This window comes from Mauremys mutica, chromosome 1, assembly GCF_020497125.1.
Source record: "Mauremys mutica isolate MM-2020 ecotype Southern chromosome 1, ASM2049712v1, whole genome shotgun sequence".
In the NCBI taxonomy this organism is placed as follows: domain Eukaryota; kingdom Metazoa; phylum Chordata; order Testudines; family Geoemydidae; genus Mauremys; species Mauremys mutica.
The window spans coordinates 310744585-310756645 of NC_059072.1; the positions used below are offsets into that span (position 1 = coordinate 310744585).

Genomic DNA, 12061 nt, shown 5'->3' on the forward strand with positions numbered 1-12061 from the left:
GAGACCCCACCCCTTCTCTGAGGCCCTACCCCCTGCTCATTCCATCCCCCCTCCCTACGTTGCTCACTCTCTCCCACCCTCACTTACTTTCACTGGGCTGGGGCAGGGGGGTGAGAGCGGGAGGGGCTGAGGGCTCCAGCTGGAGGTGTGGGCTCTGGGGTGGGGCAGGGGATGAGGGGTTTGGGGTGAAGGAGAAGACTCCGGGCTTGGGGCTGAGGGGTCTGGAGTGTGGGATGGGGCTCAAGGCCAGAGCAGGGGGTTGGGGTGCGGGAGGGCATATGGGGTGTAGGCTCCATCTGTGTGGTGTTGATCTGAGGTGGCTCCCAGAAGTGGCCGGCATGTCCCGCTTCTAGGTGGAGGGGCTAGGGGGCTCTGTGCACTCCCTGCGCCTGAAGGCGCTGCCCTCGCAGCTCTCATTGGCTGGTCCCTGGCCAATGGGAGCTGCGGAGCCAGTGCTTGCAGCGGGAGCAGTGTGCGGAGCCTCCCTGGTCACCCGTGTGTCTAGGAGCCGGACATGCCAGCTGCTTCCAGGAGCTGCACAGAGCTAGGGAAGGCGGGGAGCCTGCCTTAGCCCTGCTGCACTTCTGACTGACTTTCAGTGGTGCTGACTGGAGCCGCCAGGGTCCCTTTTTGACTGAATGTTCTGGTCAGAAACTGGTTGCCTGGCAACCCTAGGTAATACTGCTGGGTGTGTGTCAGAGAGAAAGAGAGAGAGAAAATATGCCTCTGCCAGAATAGCTGCCCTCTCATGGATTCAGTGATAGGGCTGAAAATTTGCACTCCTGATGCCCACCAAGATCAATCAAGTCCATTATCTATACTCAGATTCTACCTCAAATGTTATTAAATAAGTTGCATCACTATACTATTTCTTAATAAACAAGCAGAACCCTGCCAGTGAAAATAATCATTTTAGCCCAGTAGATAGAAAAAATAAAATTAAAAAAACCATGTAGTTCCATCTCTTCGATCGAACTAAATAAAGCTAAAATCAAATGGGCAAGCTTATTAAAAAGCTGCTGTGCAGACTGGAGAGGAGACTTTTCCCTGCATTCCAAGTTGAGTTGCCAGTGAACAGAACCCAAATGCTTCTGATTCCAGTCTGGATAGAAAAAAACAAAGAAATCGACTAACCATTTCCATATAGTTTGAGAAACCCTAATTTTCCAGTCTTACTTGGGAGATGCCATTCAAATGAATATGGAAAACATCCCTTCCATTGTGATATCTCTATTTTTTAGCACTGCCCGCAGAGACTAATGAAAGTAGGCAGCTGTTCCTATTTTAACTTGATGTTATGAAAGCAGGAGTCTAACTGAGAGCTATAAAAGTAGAGTATCAATTTAAGTGCTATGGAGATACAGAACAGGTGCATTACATATCTATGTATTCCACACTCAGTTGAACTTAGCAGTTGCATTATCAGAGTTTTATTCATTAGCAATAACATAATTAAAATAATATCTTGAATAATTTCTCAGAACATTGTATGACTTTTAACCTTATGATGCTGACGTGGATATTCACAGTTCACTGTCACACTCAAAGTCAAGAGAGAGGGGGGCTGTGGGATCTAGGAAATTGTGCCTAATGCCCTGTAACCATGTCATGGCTGGAGAACATGAGAAAATAGAAAAGAGGAGCTGCTCCAAGCAGTACAAGAAATGCACTCTATCAATACCTGATAAAGCTGCAGATCAATAAATCACTAACAGCTGTTTATAAAAGTTATTCCTGTGAGCAAACCAAATCTTTTATGCCTGTCATGTGTGTGGGGAATAGACTTACAAGCATCTCCTTTGCAATCTGAAATGTCAGAATGATCCTGACGTCTGTTTCTGAACATTGATGATTCCCATGCCAGGATTACAGGAGGTAAAAAACAACCCCTGCCCCCCCCCATTTCTACAGGTTCTCTTTTCATTAGAGAACACTTTATTAGATAATACAAATATGTTTCAGTGCCAAATCTGTCTCAGCACAGATTAAATGAGAAAACACACATCAGAAAGGACATTCTCTGTTTCAGGTCCATTTTAGGCACATTTTGCTCATAATTTCACTATTGCAAGTTTTGCAACCCCACCGATTTTAACAAAACGGCCCTAGTTTATGTGAGGGCAGAACCTGGCCCAGGAAAATGATCTGTTACATGATCGTTGGGATACTATCAGGGACAGCATGAGCGAGTGTATCCTCATTGCTACGTGTTTATAGCATGAAAAATAGTTAGAGGCAAGCAGTATTCCTTGAATCCTTTGTAATATATTTCTCAGTGAAGCAGGGTTTTCATGCTAACTATAATTTTGTCCTCCAAGTTGTCCTGAACCTATTTTTCATTGCATTAGTGGGATATACCTCTTCAATTTATCCATACAAGCTTAACAATGTTATCAACCACTTATTTACACAATAACAGTCTGTTAAAGTGAAAAGTCAGCCCCAGGAAGGCAGATGGCCAGGTGAGTTAAAGGTGAAATGCAAAACAGGTATGTTTAAAAGAATCTGAATGGAGAGGAGAATGGAACGCAGCCTTGACATGTCAGGCCTTTTGAAATGTTTAACCTTTTACTTTGTTGCACAGCTAGTGCCCATATATCCACAAAGTATTCACTTTATAAAACAGTTTTCATCCCTTACTGAATTCACTTATTTACAAGAACACCTGCGGGGGAGGTTGGGGAAAGACATGTGTTACGAACCTGGCATGTTTAAGGAAAAATCACAAGTTGATTATGCTAGTTGAGCTTGAAAAACTGCCATGAAAATATATATTTCTTTTTATTTGCAATTTACACTGTTCAGCGAATTTAATGGGAAAATTAACTTGCAGCTCTGAGGTCCAATTTTGCTGAAGCTAGATCTAGTGAAGATGGAAAAACACTGTCTCTTTAGAGTAAAAATTTGTAAACTTCCATATTCAACTCAAGGTAGTAAAGTGATAGCTTTTAAATGAATTTTTATATGGACCATCTAAACATCTCAGCCTATACCATCTGCACTATAAATATGAACTGAACAGACTGGAAGGAAAATCTTTTCAAACCCTGGCTAGAAGCAGCCTCTTCTTTGCACAGTGAAATACAACTGCTCGGCTGTATTCCATTACAGTAGCTTCAAGCTACCAATCTGAATATTCAAACATTTGAATGTATGTTCTTCATCTTGTTGTTTCTGGAAGAGACTTACTTGATGTTGTTAATAAAATTTGTTTGAATGATAATTTTCTTGAGCCACCATGTTAAACCTGGTAATGGACTGGAACCAGAGAAAGTAACTTTCACAAATAAACACATGGTCAGAACCACAAATTGTCTGGCTCAAGAATGTTATTAGAACTAGAGGAAATAAGATCAAATGATACTTTATACTCTATCAAATAAGTCCAGGCTGACTTTTTCCCTATATAAATAGAATATTAAAAGGGACTCCAACTTTTCTTAGTTTTTTTTCTTTTTTTCATTTTTTAACTTCCTTAAAAAAATAATACTTTGCACTTCTATAGCACCTTTCATCTGAGGATCACAAAGCTCTTCAGAGTCATTAATTCACTGAGCTTCACAACATCGCTGTGAAGTATTTAAGGAACATACAGGGGTCACAACCCAGCCTATATCTATCTATTTCAACTATCTCAGATCTATTATTTTAAGAGCTTTATATACTGCAAGTTTATATACTTTATATATCTTGAATTTCAGACTTTGGCTTCCTGGATTGTGGAGTGTTGGCACAATGAAAACTGTTGCTAACTGTAAGGGCTGACCTCAGCTTTAGCCAGAACACTGTTCTAATCTAGACTAATTGGTGTAGGTTCAGATGAAGGTTCCTAACGTTAGGTAGCTACATCCACATTTAGACACTTAAATAAAAGTGATTTGATTTTCAAGAGGGGCTGAGTACATGCAATTCCCATAAACATCCGCTGTGAAGTTGTGGGGGCTCAAGCCCCTGTGAAAATCCCTATGAAGTACTCTGTGGCTCTCTGCTTCAAGAATGCCTGGCAAGAACCTTCCCTAGCCCCTCTTCCCTGGCATCATGGTACAGATTGAAGGAGGCTGTGCTCACATCCTCACACAGGGTTTGCTGGCACTCTAGAGGTAGTCCTGGGAGAGAATGCTCCCTTGCAGACAGAGAGCCCCCAAAGAAATGCTCTGTGTAGGCAGTAGCCACACATCTGCCCAGTGTCTGTGGCTGCTGCACCTCCTGCCCCAGATCGCTCGCAGTGTTGCCAATGAAACCAAACAAGTCACTGGGCTATTGACATCACTGCCTCATCTCCCCCAGCATGCACGCAATCTTCTTCCAGCCACTGCCACGGGTGGAGCTACCACAAAGCAAAGCCCCATGGCATGAAGGAAGTCGCAGACCCCTTCCAGGAAGTCTTTCCATTGCACCCCTCCTCAGCACTACTTTTTGGGCCACATGGGCCAGGCAGGGTGAAGAACCAAGACCTGGCCTTAAAGACACAAACACAATAAAATCTTCTCACTAACTGGCAATTCATCTGCCAACCTGCTCACCTTGCACAAACAAAAACCAAAACCCATCAGGAGCAGTGAGTAGTATAATATTGCTAAAAGTGTTTTTTTGTCATTTCCTTATCTATTACATTCTGCGTTGTGGAACACAAGCTTCCTTGGCGTGCTGAACCAAGAGCATGGTGAAAACCACAGTTGGCAATTTTCATCCCACATAGGAGGATTATTAATAGTTAGCTGAAGGGGGAAAAAGCCCCACAATGGTGACAACTGCAGACATAGGGTACTGACCGAGTAGCCTCTCAGCTGGAGGGGGGTCATGTGAAGACAAAGACCAAACTCAGAGAAGAATTAAAAATGAAGAAGGCAGTGAAACGCATTATGGGGGGTGGGCAATGTTTCACTGCTAGAACCAATTCAGTTTGATATTTCACTCACAGCACTGTAATCTTTTAACCACATCCTGCGAGGCACTGAGCAATGACTTCACCACTGCTTGAGGCCTCTCAAGATTCCACCGCCACACAAAATCATTATTCTTACCTACAGTGCAAAATGCTTCCTGAGTTTGAAGCAAGTGCCATGTTTTATCCCTGAGCTAGAATAAATAACTTCTTTTAATATTCTAAAAATATTCATAAAAATGAGTGTTAACAATGTCCCTTATTTTTTCCAGCTATGTTTATATGTGAAAGCATCTTATCTTATCTTATCTATCTGGCCTTATCTCTGAAGTATTTACAAGTATTTTAAAACAGAAATAATTATCAAAAAATAATCTGTCTTCCTTCCCAGGTAGTGGGAGAAATAGCTTGATTAGATTACAGGAATTTCTCTGTGCTTGTTTGTGTGCTAAGGATTGTGTTGTGTATAAGAGAGAAGAAATGAATGTGTGGTTTTAGTGAGTGTGTTGTATGTCTGTGTGAAAGCTCAGACTGGGAGAAAGCAGAGCTGAAGACATTAGTTAGTATTTAGCTCTGAAAGCAGTGGGGTCTGTAATCATTCTTATCTTCTGGGAAGGTATTCTGCAGTCTCGCTCCACCTGCTGTGCAAGTTTTGCACCCCATACTCACTAGCATCCCCCTTCTTGCCAATAGTGTCAGGGTTCCAGTGGAATGTACCTCTTGGAGGTTCTGGTTGCATTCTGTAGCATTATCCTAGATAGGAGTTACAATGAAAGGAAGGATGGTGTTGTGGTTTTGGTCCTGTTCTCAGATATGACCTTCGCTGTGAAATAAAAATAACTCCTCACAGCCAGTGGTGCTCTATTCTGGGGTTGAGTGGAGGCAGTATGGGCTTATGAAGCAATTTATTGTACAGAAAAGTTCTGGGAGGTGACTTTGCTGTCAAAATGGCAGAAGAAATACAAGTCTCCTTTGCCTTCTTCACAATATTGGCATAGACTTGTAGAAATTCTTTCCCTGATGGAAACCTAATTCCCCTGCTTTAACCCGCACTCCATTTCCAGAGCTCCATCTGACAACCACTACATGACATGTGCAACTGGCAGAGTCTCTTTTTCCTTCTTGCCTGAGGGGTTTTCTGTTGAGTGATATGAAGCACACTTTCTTCCGTGGGCTGTCTGAACTCACAACTCCTGCTGCTCCAGGGAGAAAGAGACTAGCACTGACAGCTAAATCCAAGTCCCCCACATGGCAGCACAGGAAATTGCCATCAGCATATGGGGTCGGCCTCCACGTCTTCCTCTTTAATGTTACTTTAAGTGGATTGTATTTTGTCTACATCTAAATATCGCAGTACTTCACAATCTGTACTGGAAATGGGCTAACAATCACTTGATTAAAAACACAAACTTTTCAGAACGGCTCCACTCCAAAGTAGGACTGGAGTGGGATGCTTTTACTACACGTTCAAATGTAAAAAATGTAAATGTATTGGATGAAAAGCTGGCTATGCTGAAGTCAATGTGAGTTTTGCCATTAGGTTCAATGGGGCCAGGATTTCACCCATTATGTTTACTGGTATTTAGTGGCTATTGATACTGTTATGAAATAATCAGGTTTAGGACAGGCCTATGGATGGTTATGAACGAAATGGCTTTCATTCTTAACTAAATGCAGTTCTTAAGCACTTAGTCTTAGAGCACATGTAAATCACAGGGGAAATTACTGAACTGGATTAGTTCATTTTGAGACCACTATATAGATAAGTAAAAATTTGGTACCTGTCCATCTGTCCCAACGGTGCCTCCACAATCAATGAGGAGCTCAGACATGTCATAATAGCTGACAAACTCCCATAAACAGGCCTCCAGGTTCAGATTTCGGTAGAAGCGTAAAGTACTGGGGCCCCTGATTGATGCACTGTGTTGGTAGGGAATGGTCTCTCCGATCACATCTGGATTTTTGGTAGCATCAGTCAAGAAACCATGGTGAGTCTTCACTTCTGTGTAATCCAACAGGTTGGAGCATTTATGATTTCCCACCCTAGTTCCATCAGGGCTGAGGGTTAGCTCAAAGTTGGACAGCTCTCTTGTGGAGATAACAGGTAACATGCCTAGAAGACATACGGGTAACTGGTGGCACCGTAACTACATATTAACATTCAGTTCTGCCAAAATTTGCCAATCACCTAACACATTATATCAGGTATATTAGACACTGCTTTGAACATACGGGAGAACCCCACTAATCAATGCACTTTAAAATGTAAACAAAAATGATGTCCTTTGCATCTGTGTAGCAGAATGTTGGAAAATAATGACATCTTTGTAATATGAGACCTTGGGTAAAATCAGGTGCCTAAGTCACTTTTAAAAATGAGACTTTGGCTCCTAAGTCACCTAGGTGCTTTTCCAATTTTATCCGAGATCTCATTATAAGATGTTATTCCGGATAAATTACATTATAATGCTTTAATTGCACGTTATTAAGATTCATCATAAAATAATTAAAACTGAGCTATAGCTGTTAAGATAAAAGCACAAAGTGCATTTTGTGATGCAGTTTTCCTTCTTTTTAAATTGTTTGTTTACTTATTGGCTAATTAACTGATTTCCTAATCATCCCAGCAAATCAGTTTCTACTGTATCCCTCACCATTCATTAAAGTGCTTTAAAAACATTCATTAAAGTCTCCTAAACCCTCTGTGAAATTGGTAAACATGATTATACCCAGCTTGCAAATGGAAAAAACTGAGGTATATTTAGGGTAAGTAACTTCTCCAAGGCTGGCAGCAAGACTAGGAAAGAATTCTAGCTGTCTGCTCTAACCACTCTACACTCAAGCTAAATTTAAAAACTAGTTCACCAATGGCTGTTGCCAGAATGTTTAGATGCCCAGTCTACTAGAGTGACACTTCCATGTAACATAAGAAACTTCTGAGCTCAAATCAATCTCTGTTTTCTGAAAGGCATTCAATAAGCAGAGCTTAGGTATCCAGGAGATTTCATTCCCTCCCACCCCTGCCGCCGCATAACACTTAATATTCAACATGATAAATTCATCCCTGGTGTAACTTCATAAACTTCAAAGGATTTATATTAAGGATGGATCAGGCCAATTTGTGTAAACTATGCAAATAATTTAGAACCATTTAATTTTCACATTGAAGAACGTGAGGAAAAAAAAAGTCTTGTCAGAAACTGTGATAGGGATGGTCAGGCCTAGTGGTTGGAGCCATGATAGTCAGGTTTAGTGCTTGGAGCCGGGTGGGTCAGAGCTGGAATCAGGAGTCCGCCACGGGGTTGGAACGAGGCCAGAGTGAGAGCAAGGCTGCAGCAGGCCTAGGAAAAGGGCTGGAGCAGACTAAGGCTTGTGGAATCTGTTGCCACTATCAGGCAGGGGAGGGTTCCAAGCCCTGGAGTGCCATTTACCAGATTGAACTGCTGTTCCTCCTGTGACGCTTATATACCTGCCTTGAGAGCCACCAGACCAGTTCCTGTGTTGTGGATTGGCTGAAGCCTAGAACAAGAATGACTGAACAATCCATGTGGCTTAATCAGCGTCTACTTCAGGGATGACTCATCACCTTACATTACCCTCCCACCCCTGCCCTGGGTGCTTTAGACCCCACTTGTCCGGGTGCGATTGATGGAATTCACGAAGGAGGTCAGGTACATGTATGTTACTGGCTGGTTCCCATGAACCGTTCGCTGGGGCACACCCTTCCAAATCTATGAGGCACATCAGTCATCCTCGGAGGAGCTTAGAGTTCAGGATCTGCCTCACCACGTGTTCTTCCTGTCCCTGAACCATGACGGGGAGTGGAGGTGGTTGTGTGCATCCAGGAAAGGAGTTGTTCACATATTTCTTTAACAAGAAAGCATGGAATACAGGATGTATCTTCATGGTACACAGTAGCTGGAGTCTGAAGGCCATGGGGTTACTTTGTTGAATCATCTGGAATGGGCCAAGGTAATGGTGGTCTAGTTTCCTTGAGGGTTGGGAGGAGTCCAAGTGTTGAGCTGAGAGCCATCCTCTGTCTCTGACTGCCACGGGGGGATGGCCCTGTTGATGAAGGTCAGTGTTTCATTTGTAGTCCTCCTTGGCTGAGTTTAAGTGTGATTTTAATTTCTCTTGAATACGGTGGAGGTGTTGAACCAAATCAGAAGCCACAGGGACATGGGAGGCCCACAGTACAGACTGATGAAATTGGGGGTGGAAGCTATAACTGGCATAGAAGGGTCTTTGGCAGGTTGATCTGTGATTGGAGTTACTGTAAGCAAATTTGGCAAAAGGCAAGAACTGGAACCAGTCATCTTGATGGTAGTTGATGAAGCAACAAAATTATTGTTCTAGATTTTGGTTTACCTTTTCTGTTTGTCCGTCCATCTGGCAGAGGAAACGTGTAGGGTGACTTCCAGGAGTTTGAACAATTCTCTCCAAAAGTGGGAGAAAAATTGTAGCCCATGATCAGGAATAATGTCTGTTGGTGACCCATGGAGCTTGAAGACGTAGTCAAAAATTAAGTGAGCTGTCATTTCTGCAGTGGGGATCTTTTGACAAGGCACAAAGTGTGCCATTTGGGTAAGACGGTCAACAATGATCAGTATAGTTATGCAGCCCTGAAAAGTGGGGACATCAGTGATGATGTCCATTGAGATAAGATGCTCATGATTGGGTGGGGCTGGAAGCAGGATCAGGGCACCTAGAGGTTTGGTATGGAGGAGGGGGGTCTTCATCCAGCTGCACACCTCACTGGAAGCAATGTAAGACTTGACAGAGGAGAATAGTTTTGGCTACCAAGTTCTGAGAGATCAGCTTTGCTGTCTACTCGTACCTGAAGTGGCCTGCCAGAGTGGAATCATGGCATAGCTGGAGCATTCCTAGACAAGGTGGTCCTTCAGCGACATAAATGCGATGCTTGTATGAGAGTACCTCGTTTCTGACAGAGAAGTTTGGGTTAGAATTGGCTGACATTCATGTCACCACAAGCACATCACTGGGCATGAGGATTTTACAAGGGCCAAAAGATTGGTGTTGGCCAGTATGTTTACAAAATGGCAGGGCAAAATTATCTAGGTACTCCCCCTTATGGGATAATGCATCGTCTCTCTCATTTCGGGTCCCGGGCTGGCAGACCAGGGTGAAGCTGAATCTAGAAAAGAAGAGGGGTCTATGTATCTGATGCTGGTTCAGGGCTGTGGCAGTTCTAGGTTTTTATGATTTGTGAACAGCTGGACTGGAAATCCTGCACTTTATAAATAGTGGTGACACTCCTGAAATGCAGCCTTGATGGCCAGTATTTCCTTATAGTAGATTTCTTAATGTTGTTCCTCGAGTATCAATTTTGTAGAATAGAAGGCCCAAAAGTGGAGGTCATTTGGGGGCCCATGTTGCTGAGATATCGTTGCCCCGATCGTGTAATTGGAGGCATCTGTTTTGATGACAAAGGGTTTAGATGGGAACACCACTTGCGAGACTCCATGGATGAATCATCTATAGAAACTGGTGAACCCTAGGAAGTACTAGATATCATGGATGCTTTTGGGTGTCGCCCAGGTCAAAACTGCAGAGACTTTTTTGGGATCCATACTTATTCTGTTGGGAGAGATGATATAACCCAAGAAGTCCACAGAGGTGTGATCAAACTTACATTTCTCAAGCTTCCCATACAGACTTGGTTTGAAGATGTTCAAGTACTAACCCAGCCACACTGGTCATGCAAGGTTAGGTTTTCTGAAAAAAATAAGAATGTCATCTAGGTAGAGAATGATAAACTGGTCCATAAAATCCCGGAAGATATCATTAACCAAGTGCTGGAATGTGGCAGGGGCATTACAGACACCAAAAGGCATGAAAAAGTTACTCAAAACGTCCATACTGAGTACGAAAAGCTGTTTTCCATTCATTGCCCAGCGTAGGTCAAGTTTAGTAAAAAATTTTGCGAGCTGACCCTCTCCAGTAGTTCACTGATCAATGGCAAAGGATATTTTATTTTTGATGGTGATACTGTTCAGTGCTTGATAGTCTATGCAGAGGTACAGGGTGCCATCCTTTTTTTTGACAAACAAGATTGGGGCCCCAACAGGAGATGCAAAGGGACTGATACATTTTTTTGCTAGATTTTCATCAAAGTACTCCAATTGGGCCCTGAGTTCATAGGGTAAACTCATCCAAAGGGGATTTTGGTCCCTGGCTAGAGATCTGCGGGGCCAGTAGTAGGGCCTATGTGGGTGCAGAGCAGCAGTATTTCTTTTACTGAATACATGCTCAAAGTCCATGTATTTTGTGGGAATTGGTAAGTTATCCTTACTTGGAGCCTCCTGTGTGCAAAAAATGGAGGCCTTCCCCAGATTACATCTAATGTCCTCGATACTAGGTTGGACTAGGCACTGATGTTGACAATAATCAGACTCAAACCGAATGTTGTGAGGTCTCCAGAAAATGCCTGGATTGTGGAGGGAGAGTCAGGGGATACGAGGCATGATTGGGAAGTGGGCTGAGTCAATCAGGTTAAACTGCAGGGTTTCCTGATGGTCTGAACTACAGTTCAGACGGGGTCAGTCTGACAGACCACTAGGCCTGAGGACAGCAAGCTGCCATCAATTGCCTCCACCAAGATGGGGGCAAGTTTCCTTTGTATTGGTAGGTAATTTGTTTTAGCTACCCATGAAATTGCCAGAGCCTCTGGAGTCTATCCGCACAAGCTGGGTGCAGCTTGCTTCAGGTATACAGAGGGCCCAAAGTCGGAGTGTCATCTGAAGGTGGGAGTGGCCACTGTCCACGATGGTTAGGATACACGGAGGTAGCAGAAGGGGTCTGATCAGGGAACCCGATCCTGTTGTTTCATCTGGCTGTGTCTCTTCTAATGAGGCTGAACTTGCTCATTTTCTCAGACTAGCCACAGAACAGGACTTAGGAGGAAACCTGGTGACAAAGTGGCCTTGTTCCCCACAGTACCGGCAGAGGCCATTCAGACAACAATATTCCTTCTTTTGATCTGAGAGGCACTTCATGCCATGTCTACCTGCATGGGTTTGGGTCTGACGACTGCATAGGGATGTGTGTGTGGCAGGAATAGGTCCGGGCTAGGCAGTGGCCAAGCGTGTACCTTCCTTCTTTCCTGGCATTACTCAAACAGTTGGTTGTCAATTTGGATACGCAACTCGATGTTGG

At 43.4% G+C, this 12061-nt stretch overlaps 1 protein-coding gene across 1 annotated transcript in view; it reads right to left on the reverse strand.

Moving 5' to 3' along the window:
- Nucleotides 1–12061, reverse strand: part of FREM2 (FRAS1 related extracellular matrix 2) — a 217788-nt gene that overhangs the window by 22297 nt on the left and 183430 nt on the right. The window contains exon 16 of the mRNA XM_045015121.1: nucleotides 6667–6998. Within this exon, the coding sequence (XP_044871056.1) occupies nucleotides 6667–6998 (332 nt within the window). The remainder of the gene's footprint in view (nucleotides 1–6666; nucleotides 6999–12061) is intronic.